At 40.7% G+C, this 19,500-nt stretch overlaps 1 protein-coding gene across 1 annotated transcript in view; it reads left to right on the forward strand.

Moving 5' to 3' along the window:
• The first annotated feature begins 242 nt into the window (after positions 1-242).
• Positions 243-19,500, forward strand: part of LOC119410565 (protein Aster-B) — a 132,161-nt gene continuing 112,903 nt past the window's right edge. Inside the window, exon 1 of the mRNA XM_037677451.1 lies at positions 243-649. Within this exon, the coding sequence (XP_037533379.1) occupies positions 243-649 (407 nt within the window). The remainder of the gene's footprint in view (positions 650-19,500) is intronic.

Here is a 19,500-nt window from a genome sequence, read left to right on the forward strand (position 1 = left end):
CAGGACTTGGTTAGGTCAATGATATCTGGATTTCTTGGCTTCTCTTATTTTGATCGTTGGTTGGCAGTTAAACAGGGGGCTATATGAATACACTCAAAGAATCTGAGCTTGTGCCTGATGATGCAAACCTTTTTTCCGCATAAAAAAACAACACTGACGATCCAGAACTAACAACGCAGATCTCGACAAAGATTTTTTTTTTTTGTGCTTTTTGTCTGCATTTTAGAAAAATCCTAGAAGTTATGAGTGACACACTAAAACCTCCTTCACTCCAGGTGAGCATGCCACAAGATGTCCCAGCATATTCAGATGGAGATGGCAACACTGCTTCGGACTGCACCGTGCGATCCAGCTCTTCAACTCCTACTCTTCAACGCAAACGCTTAAAGATGCGGCACATGAGGAACGTAGCCAGTGAAAAAGAGATGATGAGAGTTCGGCAAACCAGCAATCTCTTGACAGCTAGATCCCCTTCTAGCTTCAAGGAGTACCTTCAGTTGCCTTCTATTGAGATTACTCCATCCAGCGATGAGGACGCCCCGTCTTCCTGGTCAAGCTGTTCCACTCCCAGTGCATCCCCTCGCCGCAAGCGTTTCTTGCTGAAGAAGTGGCTGCAGGTCAGAGAGAAGGAGCAAGGCAGTGAAAGCAGGTTGGTTTGGGCCCTGCCTTCTCATTTCTTTCCATTTCCTTCACCTTACCTTGATGCATTCATGTTGCTTTAAGCTCCTGCTATCATCATCAATGTGTGAAAAAATAATCAGTTTAAGGAGCAAAAAAATGTATTACTGTTGTATTTTGTAATTTTGAAACACAAGGTTTTTGACTCATTTTGAACAGTCTTTAAATGTTTTCCTGGCTTACTTGCTTAGTGGTGGTGTTCTGGTTTGTCATATCCTGCTAAGTGATTCCAACATACATTTTAGTTGATATTCTGGGTTGGTTGCACCTAGCCTTATTAGATCAATTAACATTTGTTAGAGGTGTGTAGCATGAGGAAACACTACTCTGCTGACCATGAACTCTGAATCTTTGGGTGGGCATAAGAACTACCCTGAACTGTTCTGATGCAAGCTCAATAATCCAGATAGACCAATCTAATAAGGTTGAGTCAGGTCCTCTGGTTGGATTCTTTTTTGGTGAAACTTTTTTTTTTTTTAATCTAAAATACTTCTTTGGTCAGAGGAGCTGCAACAAACTCGGTCTTATAAATAGCACCTTCTCATATGGACCAACCAGTTTGCTGGTGACAGCCAAAAATAGTTGTTTACATGTGAGAGAAGGACCGTCAGCCTAACAATTGAGTGTTAGTTCCCTGATGGCCACTTGCTATTCACAGGAGGTTGAATGATACTTGCAATAACAGCATTGTAAGAGGGTGACAGTCGAACACGGAGGACTCTGTCTCTGTTTAACGATGGACGAGTTTTCTGGACCCTGAACTGGTTTAGTGAAAAGTTGCTTCTGACCTGACTAATGTCTGGTAGTTTCTGCACCTTCACTGTCTTTGGACACCTAGACAGCTACAGTTTGACAAATGCTTATTCTTATTTTAGTCTCTCTTTTTTTTTTTTGGTGGTGGGGAGGGGATATCTTAATTGAGATTGTTTATTTGATTGACATGTGTAAAACAAGAATATGTTAATTTATTGTTTGACAATTATTATGAAATCATGTGTCTTTCAGAAAAATAATTTATTTTACTGAGACACCTGTGTGTAATGTTTTGAGCAGGATGTTTTGTACAACAGAATGGAGTCAAACATTTGAGAGATCCCCAAAACACTTCTGTCAGCTCTGACAAAGCAGCTACTTTGTGAGTCACTTTCAGCTCCGTTCATTTTCCCCGTCCTGGTGCGTTGCGTCTGATGTCTGTCTGTTTATTTCTGGGCAAAGAAAACAAATTTTCTCATAACAATTTGTGTTGGAAACCAAGTTCCAGAAATGACAAAATATAGAATGTTTTTCTTCACTGCTGGATTTATTTTTTGGATTGAAAATAAGCCAGGTCAAGATTATAGATTGCCTACAGACCTTCTCATCAGATGCCTCCTCATTAACCCCTGAAGAAGTCAGTAACTCTCAGCTACCTTGCACAGTGCGCTGCACCCTGGCCTGGCTTTTCCTCGCCTCATGCTGTAGCTAATGCTCATTCTCCATAGGGACGGCTCAGAACGGTTCGACTCGGCTCAACTCGGTTCAGCTTGGCACATGTCGCTTTTCCATATAAATTTCAGTACCAGTTCTAGTGGGCAGGTCCGGAATCCAATGCCTCTTACCAGCTGGTGGCGGTAGTGCTCCATTAGGCTATTTACTATCCACCACTAAACATATTAGAAAAAGATCCTGAAAAAATACGCAACAAAAATGGAGGATCTTGTAGCTTTGATGAACATTCTGCTCAGTCTGCGACTTTTTGTCAAACGTCAAAAAGAAGAGACCCAGAAAAGGTTGTGGGCAGCGAGGCAAAAGATTCTGGAGAAGTACAGGAGAGCGTGGGAAGCCATAAAGATGTGAGTTAAACTGTGTGTGATGGTAAACTAATGCTAATCTGCTATATAGTGGGAGCCAAGCGTAAAAGTACGTACAGGTAAATGTCGATTAAATATAATTTAGTAAAGCATGCTGTGTGTGTGTTTCAGATGATTCTCCAGCAAAATAATTACAGCAGACCTACGGTTAACAGAGCCTATCAGTGGTGGGATGCAGTGGTTAATTTGAGCCGGATCCTGCCGGAACAAGATCCGGGAACTCTGTCATTTTGACCCATTCTGTTCCGGCAACTCTTTCCTCGGATCCGGCAGCTCCGCCCCTAAAAGTTCAAAGTCATCGTGCATTTTTATTTTGATTATTTATTTAAAAATACAACGAAAGGAGACGTTGCCTTTAGCCCGGCGGACCCAGTCTGTGGATGCTCCAGCTGCAGCACGTGCGGTGCTACACGCTCCTTCGAGGAGCTGGAGAGGAACCTCTAGGTGGGAGAGGTGAGGACGGAGGGACAGAATGTCACATTTACACACAGAGATTCTGCGCAGAGTTCTTCTCTTCTCCTCCTCTCCAAATATTGTCCGTACTCAGTGGGACTGCACACTGAAAAACACCCCCTCTCCCCTCCTCTCTGACACCCAAAACAGAAACGATAATTTATTCAACAGAATAAGTGGACAGTGCACGTTACACACAGAAACGTCTCCAGACAGTTCTAGCGCGCGCACATCAGCAGGTGTCTGAACTCCTGCTACATTTCAGACATAATAAATTACAAAAAGCTTACTGTAAAAAATCAATTAAAAATACAAAGAGAGAAATGTTTGATGTGTTATTCACATTATTCGTCACATTTCAAAACAACGGTGCTAATTTGTCAAAATAACAACAATCAAAATGTCAAAAAGACATTCCAATTTACTTTAATTAAAAAGGGATGGATGGATGGATGGATGGATGGATGGATGGATGGATGGATGGATGGATGGATGGATGGATGGATGGATGGATGGATGGATGTCCTTAGTTGGACAACAGAGAACTGGATTCTTCAGGTGCTTCAAACGGTGCCACGAGACTGGAGCAGGAGCGTTCAGCTCAGAACCGTGAAGTGAGCGGAGGGAGGAGGGGGGTTAGGACACCTGACAGAATCAGAGCTGCTGCACACAACCTGCTGTTCTGCTCCAAAATAGTAATTTTATTAAGCGTTTACAAATGTAGATAAATGTTGATGCATAACAACCCGTTAAAATACTTTGTACATCAAAATGCAGAAAATGGCATCTCTACTGTTCAACATTTTCTGTTGGAGGACAGAAATAGCAGTCACATCTGTAAAAATACAAATAAAAATTACTCACTGCAATTTCCTGTGGCGATTTGTCAAACTTTGTATCCAAGCTCTATTTAATCAGAAAGTAATTCTGGTGTGATACTTGTAAAAAAAAAAATTCTGTGCACATGAACAAAACATACTTCATCTTTCAATAATCCTTTTTGCGTTCTTATATGTAGAATCTTGTTGGTACTTCCCGAGTTTCTTTATTCCTGGGTGTTGTCCTTGTGTGTCTCAGTGCTGCTCCTGCCGCACCCACTGTCACCTGTTCTCAGTTGTTCCTTCCCCAGGTGTTTCATTTAGTTTCTGCACTGTTCTTTGTACTACACATTATGATTTCTTCCCCATGTGATTCTGAGTTTCTGAGCATTTTTGTAGAGAGATTTTTGCAGTTTTGGAAGAAGTTCTGCTGCCACGAAATCTTTCTGATTTTATTGTAAGATCAGTTTTTGTTTGATTTTCAAGTCCCCATGTTCGGTCTGCCCTCCTTAGTTTCAAATCTCCTTAAAATTACAGTACCTCTAGAAAGCATACCTCACTCAATATATGATGGTTTAGTTTAAAATACAATCATTTTAAAACAATGGTACGGTGTTTTTTCTTTTCTCATCTGGCAACACTGCCTGGCATGAAAACTACAGCAACTACTTGTAAACATGTTTTTTTTTTATTGATTTATGAAAGTAAACATTGACCCTTAAACAATGTTTCTGTTCAGTGCACTGAGATGACTTATGTTGTGACTTGGCGCTATATAAATAAACTGAATTGAAATTGAATTGAACCCTAAAGTTTCCAGAGATAACTCTCGTATAAACAGGACCTAACGCAAACATTGTTATTCAAATTGACTAACGTGTTTGTTTCATTTGCAGTTTTCCAGGCCACTCCAATCCATTACCTGCTATTCGCTTCTTTTTTTGTTTTTGTTTTTTGTTTTATAAGTGTGTGTGTACCTGGTTTTAATGACCTTTTTTGGACCTTTTCTGGTAAAATCGCGTTCCTGGTCATGATACAAAGTTTCTTTAAAAACCATTCCTACTACAGTTAGAGGTTAGGTTTAGGACTAAGGTGTGTTGAGTTGAGGTCAGGTTTAGGACTAAGGTGTGTTGAGTTGAGGTCATTGATGACATGAGGAAAGAGTTAGGCTACAAGCATGGCAAGAAGTCCATATACTCTCTTAATAAGGATAGAATTACAAACTTGTGTATGTTTGAGGCAGGTATACAACACGACAGAGAGAAAATAAATATATATATGTATATATATATATATATATAAATTTACCCTTTATTTATCCAGGTAGTCTCATTGAGCCACGAGAACTCATTTTCAAGAGAGACCTGTTTTTTAGGGAGCAGAAGGGGGTTAAGGGCTTTGCTCAGGGGGCCATGATGGAACTAATGAGGGTGGAGGCAGGTATGGGTGTTCTATCTTTTCCACCCACATTTTGACCGTACCGGGAGTTGAACCTGCGACTTTCCAATCACAGGCCCATCTTCTAACCTCTACGCCACCACTTCCCAATATATATATATATATATATATATATATATATATATTAGACTATATATATATATATGGATATATATAGACTAAAGATATTGTTGCTAATAATTTTCCGTGCTGCTGTATGCATTCATTCCCATCTGCTCACCACAGATTCATATTCGGGAAGCTGCTTCCTACAACGTATTATTTACATTTTTTTGTGTTTTAGAGTATTTCTTAGATCTTTTAGTGTAACTTTTAGCATAGGTTTAGCATATGTCTTAATGTATATCTTAGATCCTTATATATTGGGGGGGGGGGGGGGGTTTATACTTTTTTTGCTATTTTTGGGTGTAACTGGAACCTTGCTTGAGTACACAATTTCATTTCACCTCATGTACCACACATGATGTGACTGACAATAAAGATACTTGAACTTGACCTAAGATGTTGAGACATTTTAAAACAAGCACATCTGTTGGGATCATAATTAGGTTACATTTGGAAACTGTCAGCTCAGCTGAACTGTCTGTTTAAAATAAATGTTTTATGGTTCTGCATTTATTTAAGTAATGAATAATTCACTGATGGCCCGTGTCATGTTAACTTCCTGTTCTTGCCGTTTTAAAAGGATCATACTTAAAAGGACAGGTGTACAAGCTTGAACACTTGCATAACATCAGAATAAGAGTGTTTATTCACAGCATACCTTCTCCCCAGTGATCTTCTTGTGGGCATGCAGACACTTTAGTCTTATGACAGCATAAGGCTCAAGCAAAGACAACGTTTTTAAATATTTCTTGTGATGCAAAACTGTGGCCCTGAATGGACTTGTGACCTGTCCATGGTGTCCCCCGCCTCTCACACAATGATAGCTAGACATGGACACCAGTGACTCGGGAAGGAAGAAGTGGGTTAAGATAAATGATGGATGTGACGTGAAACTTGACAAAAAAGCTGCTGGCAAAAAAAAAAAAATAACTACTTAGTTTTAAAAGTAAATCTTTTTTTAAGTCGGCTACACAGTTATAGTTTGAAACAAATGTGTTAACTTGGCTTGACTGTAATTCTATAAAAAATATTTTTACAGGCAACTTTAAAAAAAACTTCGGACAACTTTTTTGTTTCTAGAAGAATGCATTTGAACTTTAATGGGATAATCTTAGCTTCTCACAATTATCATTTTTAAAGTAATAGTCTAAAAGGCATTTTACCACCTGTTGCTGTTCAGAAAATGGAGCACAACATCCTGAAATGTGACTGAAATAATGGAAACCATTCCCAACAGAATGATTTTGTTCTAAAATGTCAAACTTTGGATGTGATTGACAGCAGAATATTGAAATAGGGAAGTTGTTTCTTTTATTCAAAAGGAATTTGCAAGGTGTCCGTTATCTTATTTAATGTAAACTAAATAAATCAAAAAGAAAAGTGTCCATTTAAATAAGTACAATTGGTTTTAAATATCTAAACATGAAAGTCTGCTTTATATTTGTTTTAGATATAATTTTATTACATAGGTTCTGGTTTTCTAGCTAACATGCTTTCATTTGTTTACTCTTATTAATTTGCATATCAGTGATCATTTTCTTATTAAAGTAGCTTAAACCTTTTGCATAGAAAATGTCATATAGCGCCATCTAGTGTTTAAATGAACATGTGCATAACCCAGATAAAAATGTTGAATAACACTATACAGTATGCAGTGTGTTTTTCAGTGGATGGATTTGATTACCACTTCATTTGTGCAAACTTCGACTGATCATGTGACTTTTGGTTCATCACCGTAGCTGTAAGGTGTCACAGTGCCTCAGTTATATTCGTGATTCATTTCCAAACATCCCATCCATCCATCCATTATCTTTACCCGTTTATTCCATTTTGGGTCACGGGGGTCGCTGGTGCCCATGTCCAGCAATCACTGTGCGAGGGGCGGAGTACACCCTGGATGGGTCGCAAGTCCATCACAGGGCCACATAGAGACAAACGAGACAAACAACCATTCACTCTCTCACTCACACCTAGGGACAATTTAGAGTTACCAATCAGCCTAACATGCATGTTTTTGGTCTGTGGGAGGAAACCGGAGCACCCGGAGAAAACCCACGCATGCACGGAGAGAACATGCAAACTCCACCCAGAAAGGCCCCTGGACCAGGGTTTGAACCAAGGACCTGCTCACTGAGAGGCAGCAGCTCTTCCAGTTGCGCCACCGTGCTGCCCCATTTCCAAACATTATGAGTCAAATTGAAATTGATTATTATTATTGATATTGTTTATCTTATTTCTTTATATATTGCTTTTAACATTTAGGAACTTTTTGTGTAAATGGTTTTATCTGTTGCTGCTGTTACACTTGAATTTTCCATCAGTGGGACAATAAAGGCTGTTTCTATTTCATTCTATTATTGTTCTATCTAATACTGTTTTGTCAATGCCACTGTCTTCAACCCAAACACTATAGCTGGTCTCACCACTCTCTAGTACATCTTTATTTTGATCTTTACTGCCACTTTTTTGTCACAAATAACTTCAAAAATGTTTCTATATATCTCCATCCTGCTTGAAATTTTTTTCACCTCTTTGCCACACTCCCTATTTTCCTGTTTTCCTGAACTGTCGATTTAAAGTACAGTATTTGAAGTCCTGCACCTTTGTGACCTCTGATCCTTGTAGCCTCACATTTCTACCTGCCTCCCTCTCATGCATACACATAAAATATTCATATTTAACTTCACTTCTTGGTCTGCTGCCTTCATACATCTCCTCCTACATGTCAGTGTGTGAGTGCAGCTACAGCGTGCGCTCTCAGGACATTATTACCTGCAGTGTTCCCTCAGTGAGAACTGAACTAGTCAAAAGGGCCTTCTCCTACTCCACTCCAGTTTCTTGGAATATCTTACAAAAATATCTGAAGCTCTCGACCTTGACCTCTCTAAGTGGCTTCAAACATCTGTTAAGTTCCTGTCAAAAACCAATGCAGACATGTTCATGTTTTTAGTATTCTACATTGCCTTACAACCTAGCTGTTTTTTGTTACATTTTCTTTTAAATACCATTTTATTTTCACTTGTTAAAAAAAAAAAAAAAAATAAATAAATCTCAATTTGTATGCATCTTTTATGATGGTCTTCTGTTGTCTTTGTTGTCCTCTGATGTCATCACTCTTTGTTAAAATCAGGTCTCTCTTGTAAATGAGTCCCTGAGGCTCAATGGGGTTAACCTGTATAAATAAAGGTTGAATGAAAAAAAACTGATGATCGGTTGTTTTAGACTGAAAGTCCTCCATTTTGCATGTGTAAAGCCATGCTGCCTGGGAACTCAACAGCAGACCTGTTTGAAACACGTCGGCAAGGTGATACTTACTTACAGATCCTGTTGGCAGGCCTCAGACTGATGAAGTCCTTTGGATGCAGGATAGAACATTTTCTTCCAAAAAAGAAACTGTCCAGATGACATGATTTTACTTTTTTGTGATTTATTTACCTGGATGATTGAGACCACTTACTTTTTTCACTCTCCAGCTAGTTACTGACCTACTTACCGGTATTCTGATCCTTATTACAGTTTCTTTTACAATTTATAATTTTGCTATTGTTGGATGTAAATGGGACCCTGTGTATACAATTTCATTCCACTTTATGTACCACATGTGATGCGAATACAATAAAACCAACTTGAACTTGAACTTACCTGGATACCTCCATTGTCAGCCTGGTCCTGGACTTTTTGGCCCTTCTCTTAGTGTCTGTAAAACGCCAAGAAACACTGTAGGATAAATAGCTACGATGTCAGCAAAATCTATTCACAGTAATGGTATACTCACCCAGCTCTGTCTCCTGCACACCCTCTATTTACTTTGTACCTTTATTACCAGGTTTTTTGTTTTTTTTTCCTGGCTTCATTTTATTCAACTTTGGGTTCAAAATATGATTACCAAAAGTGACTTCTCTAAATGGCAGCACGGTGGCGCAACTGGTAGAGCTGCTGCCTCTCAGTGAGCAGGTCCTTGGTTCAAACCCCGGTCCGGGTGCCTTTCTGGGTGGAGTTTGCATGTTCTCTCCGTGCATCTGTGGGTTTTCTCCGGGTGCTCCGGTTTCCTCCCACAGACCAAAAACATGCATGTTAGGCTGATTGGTAACTCTAAATTGTCCCTAGGTGTGAGTGAGAGAGTGAATGGTTGTTTGTCTCGTTTGTCTCTATGTGGCCCTGTGATGGACTTGCGACCCGTCCAGGGTGTACCCCGCCCCTCGCACAGTGATTGCTGGACATGGGCACCAGCGACCCCGTGACCCAAAATGGAATAAACGGGTTAAGGTAATGGATGGATGGATGGATGGACTTCTCTAAATATACTTCGTGTCCTCGTGGTTAAATAGCTTAATATATGTCTAATCTGACCATAAATATTTTTTTCCAGAAGACATTTTGTTTGTTCATATGGGCAGCTGCAAATTTCATTTTAATGTGTTTCTTGTATTGGCCTCTAGATTTGTTTATATTTTGTAAAGCGATGAGAGAAAAAGTGAAAAAATATATATATACATATTTATCTAAACATTTTTATTTATTTATTTTTAATTAGGGGCAGTGGTGGCGCAGAGGTTAGAAGATGGGCTTGTGATCGGAAAGTCGAATGTTCACCTCCCGGTACCGTCAACATCAAAATGTGGGTGGAAAAGGTGGAACAGCCACACCTGCCTCCACCCTCATTCGCCCCACTCTGGGCCCCTGAGCAAGGCCCTTAACCCCCACCATCTGTTCCCTAAACAGGTCTCTCTTGAAAATGAGTTCCTGTGGCTCGATGAGACTACTTGGATAAATAAAGGGTAAATGAAAAAATAAATAAATTAAAATTAGGCAGCAATAAACTTAATGCCACTTGTCTATATATATTAAACCTTTTAAAAATGTTGCTTGTTAGCAAATATTCACCAACAAGCCAACCCAATTTTTTTTTTAATTAGAACAATTGGTTCAACTTTCTAAAAATGATTGGATTTACATGTTATCAACAGAAAGTTTATTAAAAACATACAGAAAAGGCAGAAAATATCAAACAAGCTGTACAGGATGCCGTATGTCTCGCTTGTAACTACCCATTTAGCCATATTACTCTGTCCATTCACGATGTGCTCTACTCCTCCATTCTTCCTCCTGTATCTTCCCCTCCTCTCTCTGGTTCTCCCTCCCGCTGAGTCTTTTGGCTGTGTCTCCTTGCTCAAATTAGAAATAGTACCTGTCAAACCTATGGGATTTCTTTCTGCCGTTCTTATTGCTACTCCGGTGTTAGCTATTGAGGGGCATCTGCAGCAGCTGTGGGGAGAGCAGCGTTCTGTATCTGGCTTTAGAGGGCACGGAATGTCATGTCTCCTATGCAGGTAAAACCAGCTGCATGTCTGCATGAAAGCTGCTTCTCCCAAATCTTCACCTGTACCACTATCATCCTGTTAGTCAGTCCCGTTTCTTCCCCCTCTCTCTGTCACTCTGTCTTTCTCTCTCTCTCTCTCTCTCTCTCTCTGTCTCTCTCACTCTCACTGCATTTGTATGTTAATAAAATGTGCTGCAGTTCACTCAGTGTGCTGTGGGCAGCTGTGTTTTGTGGTGAACTGAGCACGCTGTTAGTTATTATCTGCCTCTAGCTGGTATCTTCAGTCCCATGTGCCAGACATTTATTCCATCAATGGAAGCTTTGGAAGACAGAGTGATGAAACGCAGTTGAGTGTAAGTTTGCTCATCTGTTGTCGTGTTTTTGCATGTGATGCTGTTGCTAAGTGCAACTCCTCCACTGTAACTGCAGGCAACATTACGTAATATCACATTGTGACTTTGTGAAGTGAGCGTAATGTGAGTCATCAGTGATAATGACTCAGCATAAGATCTGGGTGTCGTGAACCAACGCTGTGACACCTGCCATCACTGTGTCAAGTTGTAATGGAAAGATAGATGTGTAGTATCTCCGACTCCAACTATGTTGTATGTTTAAGGCACGTGACATTTTATCACTACTTTTCTATAATGTTTTAGTGATAAATTGCACTGGTAGAGATTCCAGTATTGTCTGTTTTCACGTGAACTATTTGCAACTCCTGAGTGGCAGGGGGGAGTTTTCATCTCGTAAGCTGTGGCTCATTTCTCTAAAGAACCACCTTGCTGTATTTAAGATAATGCAGAGTGGACGCTGGCTAAAGCCAAACTACATCCTGAGCTGGTATGGGACAATAGAAGAAGAAGAGCTCTGGAAGACAACCGGTTTGAGATGAAGAAGCAAACATATCGTGGCCAAGGAAAGGACGGATATTTGTGGATGTGAGACTGGACAGTTGGCAGCTGGAATGTAACTGGGTCAGAATGGTAAATCAGGTAGGAGAAAACAAGGAGGACATGCTGTTAGAGGATTGGACACATGAAAGGAGAGGAATAGAGCAAAGTCGAGAAAGCGGCAGAAATATGAAGGAAGATGAGAGGGTTTCAGATAGTCAAGGAAGTAAATGAGAATTAGAGGAAAATAGTTTGGATGAAGAGAGTAATTCATAGAAAAGTACTGAGGGAGGAATTTAAAATAATACTCAGATTTAGGAAGGTAACATTATTATGCTTAATGTTGAACCCACATGCAGGAAGACAGGAGAACTTGGGGGTAAAAATAATAATAACTTTTATTTTTGCAAATAACAAAAACAAAGTGCTGACGGGACAGTAAATAAAACTTACTTTAGGAAAAGGCAGGTGGAGCAGACACGGCACCATGAAGCCTAAGTAGATAATGCCCGGACACAAAAGGAGTGAAAAGACGGACTTTAAACAGGACTAATGAGACAAAGTGAGAAACACCTGCAGTGACTGGGATTCAAGACAGGTGTGACAGGAGCAGAACACAAAGAAGAGAAAGCATAGGGGAGTGCAGGAGGACACAACAAATTCCTCCAGGGATGGCACCCAACATCCCCAAAGAAAACCACCACACAACTTGGGTGGAAGAATGGAGGGCAAAGAGACATACCAGGATCAAAGAGGCAAAAAAGATTGGCGGGTAAAAACCTGGAAAAATCAAATATACAGTGACTTGCGAAAACCTTTATGGAAGAGTGGCAAGAAGAAAGCCATTTCTCAAAGATATCCATAAAAAGTGGTGTTTAAAGTTTGCCACAAGCCACCTGGGAGACACACCAAACACGTGGAAGAATATGCTCTGTTCAGATGAAACATAAATCAAACTGTTTGGCCACAATGCAAAACGATATGTTTGGCGTAAAAGCAACACAGCTTATCACCCTGAACACACCATCCCCACTGTTAAACATTTTGGTGGCAGCATCATGGTTTGGGCCTGCTTTTCGTCAGCAGGGAAGATGGTCACAATTGATGGTAAGATGGATGGGCCAAATACAGGACCATTCTGGAAGAAAACCTGTTTGAGTCTGCAAGAGACCTGAGACTGAGACGGAGATTTATCTTCCAACAAGACAATGATCCAAAACATAAAGCCAAATCTACAATGGAATGGTTCACAAATAAACGTGTCCAAGTGTTGGAATGGCCAAGTCAACGTCCAGACCTGAATCCAATCGAGAATCTGTGGAAAGAGCTGAAGACTGCTGTTCACAAACACTGTCCATCCAACCTCACTGAGCTTGAGCTGTTTTGCAGGAAGAATGGGGAAACATTTCAGTGTCTCCATGTGCAAAACTGATAGAGACATACCCCAAGAGACTTATAGCTGTAATTGCAGCAAAAGGCGGCACTACAAAGTATTAACGCAAGGGGGCCGAATAATATTGCATTCCCCACTTTTCAGTTTTTTATTTGTTAAAAAAGTTTGACACATCTAACAAATTTCATTCCACTTCACAATTGTGTCCCATTTGTTGTTGATTCTTCACAAAAAAAATTAATTCTATATTTTTATGTTTGAAGCCTGAAATGTGGCAAAAGGTTGAAAAGTTCAAGGGGGCCGAATACTTTCGCAAGGCACTGTACAAAGGGGACAAAGAACTCCAACCCCCAGAGTGAAGATGGATGGTCAGGAGACTCTCCAGTATGGGACAGACATTCAGGTGGCCGGCCGGGAGACCGTTCAGAATTAAACAAGAGTTCTAGTGAGCGGCCAGAAGACCATCCATTTTTGGGCATGAGTGATGTCTACCTGGAACCTCTCTGACTCATGCTGAAGAAAGATAAGGAGACCACCGGGGATGTTGTGGCGGCAGGCAGTGAGACCACTGGAGAGACTGCGGTGGTAGGCTGAGAGGTTGCTGGAGAGACTACGGCAAGAGAGACTGGCAGGCAGAGAGACTGCTGAAGAGACTGCAGGTGAACCACTGATGAGATCTCTTGCAAGTGAACCAGCGATGAGAGCCACACCAGGCAAACCGGTGTTGAGGGCTGCAGCTGGAAATGGGACCAGCAAATCTGTGACTGGAGATGATACCACTGACTCTACAGAAGTTGGTGAAAACAGTGACTCTGCAGCAGGCTTGGGACCCACAAGAGATGACAAAAGGACTGTTGCAGAGTATGAGCCCAGGAGAACTGTAGCAGGAGTTGCAGAATGGCAGCCGTCACCCCCGACACCCACAGAGAGGCGTGGAGGAAGTGGATCATCATTCCTTTCACCCACAGAAAGGTACGGAAGAAAAACGTTGTCATCCCACGGAGAGGCATGAAGAAACATGGTCGTCGCCCCTGACACCCACGGAGAGGAGCGGATGGAAACGTTTGTCATGGAATCGACTGCTCAGAACTCAGCTATTTTGTCGGCTTGTTTGATCTCGACTGCTCTCCCAGACAGCAAGGGCTTGGCTGCCCCCCATGCCCATAAAAAAATTTCTACCACTCCCCCAGCTGCGTCTGGGAAGACTCTGGTGGAGGGAGGAGCTGGAGGTCGGCAAGTCTGGTCTGGTTTTACCATCAGTCCCTCCTGTGGTGTCAGTGTGAGCCAGGACCGGAGTCAAACCATAGCTCATTATCTGACTCTGGATCCTCCTCTGGTGACCAATTGTGAAACTCAGGAGGGGAGCAGGGGAGCGGAGGGTAGTGAGGTGGTGGAGAGGAGCGAGGCAGCAGCGAGGAGGCCATGGGCTTGAAAGCCAGGCACATTCCCCAAAACTGAGATCTCCTCCTCTTTCCTTACTTCTTACCTTACCTACTTCCTTACTTACTTGACTGAGTCTGCCTTGGACCTTCACCCTAAAACCAATCCTCTTCATAGGGAGATCCAACTGGAATGATCTCTTGCTTACCTTTGCCACTCTCTTACACAAACCTGTGAACCTCACTTACCATATTCACCTTCATGGAACCTGAAATCTTCCCTCATCTCTAAACCTGAACACCTACAACAAGAGTAAAGGCTCTAGTATACTTCTGCGTATGTCCGTTCACGCGTACGTACGCGTGTACTGTACGCAGAGGGTTCAGACATGATACTCCAGCGTACACCCCAAGCAGCTGCAGAGCAGCTTCACAGACAAGGGGCGTTTACCTTCGGGACAAATTGAGGTCGCCGATTGGTCATTTGCTGACACGCCTACTGGATTGATTGACAGGTCGGAAAAAAGAAAAAAAAGCGAGCGCTGGCAGCCTCCACCGCAGCGGTGTTCAGTGTTTATATGTTGTTAATAAAATTATCTAAAAAATAAAAAAAATAAAAAAAACAGAGAGCGCTGGCTCTGCAGCCCACACATCAGACCAGCCCACCAGGAAATCTCCAGACCCTCCCGCAGCCACGCTGCACCTGAGTTTAATTCGCTCGTGGCAAATTCCTTCATTTCTCACCATTTCAGTCATGGCATCAACAGAGGAGGAAGAGATCACTGCCTCTTGGCAAAAAAACAAAAGAAAAGGCCAGATCAGGGATGAAGAAGGGGAATTTAATACATTGGTGTCGCATACAAAACAGTTCGTCGCTGGGCAGTTTATTGTGCGACACCGCGTACGCGTATGCGGTCGTAAAAATTTGAGCTTTGCACGGAGGGTATGCTGTACATGCGTACCTCTGCGTATGGATGTACGCGGCAGTATACTGGGGGCTTAAGCCTCCTCTGTTTATACGCAAACCTTCCAGAAGATCGTCTGTCTTAAATAAAACACCATCTTCATTCTGCTTCCGAAGATGTTTACCAGTTTTCTCCCAAGTCCAGCCTGTAAATGTAGGAAATATTGTAAATAAAGTAATTGTTATTGTTTACATTCAGTCTCTTGAGTCTTCTGGGGTTCAAGTTAATCACACTCTGAGAAAACTAACAATATAAATGTGTCAAAATCAAAAAAAAAATGGCACAAACAAAACAACTGGACTTTATTTGTAACTGAAGACGTTTCGTTTCTCATCTGAGGAGCTTTCTCAATTCAAAGAAACAAGGAGTATGGGATTTAAGTTATAAAGCTGTGGTGTTCTGTAAGCTTACATAATGCAGGTTGACACATCCAGATTTACCTCTCAATCCTCACAATAGAAAATTGTTAGGGTCTTTGTAGTCCCACCCACAGAGGGGCCACTCTGGTCACAAGGTTGAAATTCTTGATAGGTGTGAAAGTTGCTGCATATCAGGCGAAAGCTCCTCGGATGAGAAGCAAAACATCTTCAGTTACAAATAAAGTCCAGTTGTTTTGTTTTTGACCTTTTTTGGATTTACCATGCCCTGGATGACTGAGAATCTTGACCAGTGAAATGTGTCAAAACTTCTATTTGAAAGAGAAAAATACTGGTGACCACCTACTGTATATACACCACTTTCATGGATATAATTCATGGACCTTCCTATCAAACATATATCTTTTTTTAAGTTGGTTATTTGAACATTTAAATGTGGCATACTTTTTATCACCTGCTGAAATAGGTATGAAAGCAATGTTGCCTTTGTCTATGTCTGCGTATTAGGGGTGCACCGATTTATCGGCCAGCCGATTTATCGGCTCCGATTTCCTTAATTTTGGGAAATTGGAAATCGGCTGATACTTGCATGAGAAACCAATTTTATTCATTTATTTAGTTTTAACAACAATTGTCTGAACTTCATTTATATTTCAGAGCACTACCTCAAGACCAGTTAAAACAAGTTTGGATTGTTTCTGGGACAATGGTCAAGGGTATGTTTTTCAATAAAATAATATTGGAAAATTGAAGGTACATTGTGACCTTATAACACCTGACAGTGTCGCTTATAAAACAAAATCGGTATCGGCCAAAATCGGAATCGGCAGGTCAGACTTTTTAAAAATCGGTGATTGGCCAGAAAACTGCAATCGGTGCACCCCTACAGCGTATATGGGTGTGTTTTTGTAGCATAAGCAAAATATTTCATGAACCACTGTAATTTTTTAATGAAACTCAAAGTGATCACTGAATGTACATCTAAATCTAATTAACTTTTCTATTCAACCCCATTCAGTAGGACTGCCGCAATGGCAAACACAAACATATCTTTAACTAGCTCACTGTCATCTGCAACACATAAGCACTTAACATCAGGCAACATTTTTTGTATAACTTTGGTATTAACTACTGATGTCAGTAATGCTAACAGTTTGTTTGTCTGTAGCTTTAGCAAAATATATCATAAATCAGTAGATTTTAATTAAAAATTTTCAGAAATAATTGGAAAGATAATCTTTACCTTAATTTACCATTGGAGGCAGTGAAAGGCGTAACTTTTTTGCAGATACAAGAAAAATCATTGATTTAAAGAACGCTTAGTATGGAAAATGTATTTCAACTGGTGTCAGTAATCAGTTGTGTTAATATTCACGCAGTGATTATAGTTAAAATTACTAAGCTGTCTATATTTTCTGCAGGTCTGACAGTGCAGCAGAAAGAATAAGGTAAGGCAGCTTTCCTGTTCTATTTCTTTTTCACACTTACTTTCTTTTTCTCCTGAAGGTATCGTGGGGATTTATCCTACTGTGCTGCATAGTGGACCTAGTCTCAGTGTCAATCCATTTGCTTCTCCACCCAGTCCTGCATGTCTGAATCAGAATCAAAATAAGATTTATTATCATTGTACCAAAATACAGTGAAATTATGTTCGTACAGTTATCCGAAAGATGGGCGGAGTGCACGTTGCTGCTGTTACTGGAGCTCTTATCCTTTTCAAAATATGCTTTTTAGATAGAAAAGGGGGAGAAAAACCATAAGGAGAGTATAGTGGCATTACAAAAAAGATCTCTTCACACCTTGTCCTATCAGGACACGATTTAAGACATCAAAAAACTCTGCCAGCAAGCACATTTATAAACACATTACATGTCAATTTGATGGCAAGGCGTTGAGATTTGTCCATGAAAAATTCCAGATAGACCAAAGTCCCGATAAGATGTTGGTCAGCCGATACAGTTCTGATAAGCCTCCACAGAAGTTCTCGGGCGGGGGTGGAGTGGGGTGTTGCGATTGTTGAAGCTTTTCCTTAGTTTACACATTTCCCAGGATAAATTTGATAAGTCGTCCTGTTTTCGAAGCCAACTGGGAGATTCAGATTCAGATAAGTCACAATTGTTGACTTTTTTCAGGCAGACTGAATTTTCTTGTCAGCCTTAAGTCCTGCTGGTACTTTCAAGATCCAAAATGGCCAGATTAGTGGACATTCCACTGGTCCGTGCCTACAAGCCTCCTCTAAGGTTGTTTCCAACATGCTGGCGGGTCTCAGAAGCCACAGGTGGCCTGCGATTCTCACAAATTGCTTCCATCTTATGGTTTAGCTCGTAAATCAGCTGATTTTGAGTCCTTGAAGCACGAACTAAACCTTCACAAGGCAGGCAGCCTGACGAGGGCCAAATTAGTTGCAGCTGTCGTCTTTGTATGTTGATAGACCAAGAGCCAGACGATTTCTAAAAGCAAGGAACCTGTTATCATAAATCCAATTATATATGTATTTGGCGTCTTCTGAGACAGAACAGAAAGACACATCAGCGCCCACATCCATGGCGTATCCAGCAGCATGAGTCTCAGCGGGACATGAGGGCTCTCCAGGACCCTGTTGCTTTATTGAAAAGATTTTGTCGATTGCATTGAAAGTCCAGTTGACCAGATCTATGACAGTAGTTTTTGTTTTGGAAGATGTGTAAAATAGGAGCTCCGATGCACAAAAAAATCTGTAGAACAGGAGAGGGAAGAAAAGGTGTCTGTCTTGCACAAGAGCGAGTGAGAAAAAAAATTGACAAATGCATGGCTTTGTATGCCAGTTAAGGTGTCTGAATGTGCTTTATTTTTTAAGAGGTTGTCAGTAAGAAGAGCTGCAAGCCATATAATAATTTTACTTTCATTTTTATTGGACAAACAACATCAGGCACAAACAGGGCTTCATGAGTTGAACAACATTGTTGCGTTGTTTAAGCCTCCAGCTGGCCAGCCAGTGACAGCTCAGCACTGTGGATGCTTGCTGTGAGAGGACACTTCACTCATTGGGCTGTTTAAAGCTGTGCTGTCACAAGAGACTCAATCTGATGCACAAATGTTCAAGTTGTAAACTACAGAGGTGAGTGTATTTTGAGGTACACCAAATGAGTACAGGAGCAAAGGATTATGAGTTAAGGCCTTACAGTGTGATTAACTTGGCCGAAGAAACATTGCAACAAATAGATTTACTTTTTCACTTAAAACATTATTTGCAAATACAAACAAGGTATCTTTCTGATTTTCTAATTCAGTCCATGTTGGGCAAAATGCTAAATGTGCATCTAAATGTGTCATATTTATTCCTTCATTGTGTATATCAACCATTGTTTGGTGTTGGTGCTGTAAACTGAAGAGAATAAGTTAGTGTAGTGTTTGAACCTGGGGATTTACCAGTACCTGTTATTTTACCTGAAAGTGCTAATGTAGCATGACAGCTGGTAACTTTTTTCCGTGCAACTTTAAGTGTGTGATACTTTTGCAATGATCATTCAGGAGAAGTGACGTGTGTCTGGCACATTTTCTGACCTGAACCCACTGTCATTTTGGGGCTGTATTTAAATGTGTGTAGTGTGTGTTTGATTTGCTTTCAGTGGTCAGTCATGTGAGTTGCACTGCAGTCCAGGATTAAAGTGTCTGTAGTTTATTAAATTATGTAAAAATAAACAAATACAGTAAATACTTGAAATTGTTTAAATTGTGGGCCCTGAATCTATCATCTATTAAAGATAAACTTTTTGAATGGAATTATGTACGTTAAACAACTTTTCCACGATATTCCAAATTTTTTGGAAAGTAT

Source organism: Nematolebias whitei, chromosome 6 (assembly GCF_014905685.2).
Source record: "Nematolebias whitei isolate Nwh7 chromosome 6, NemWhi1, whole genome shotgun sequence".
Taxonomy (NCBI): Eukaryota; Metazoa; Chordata; class Actinopteri; order Cyprinodontiformes; family Rivulidae; genus Nematolebias; species Nematolebias whitei.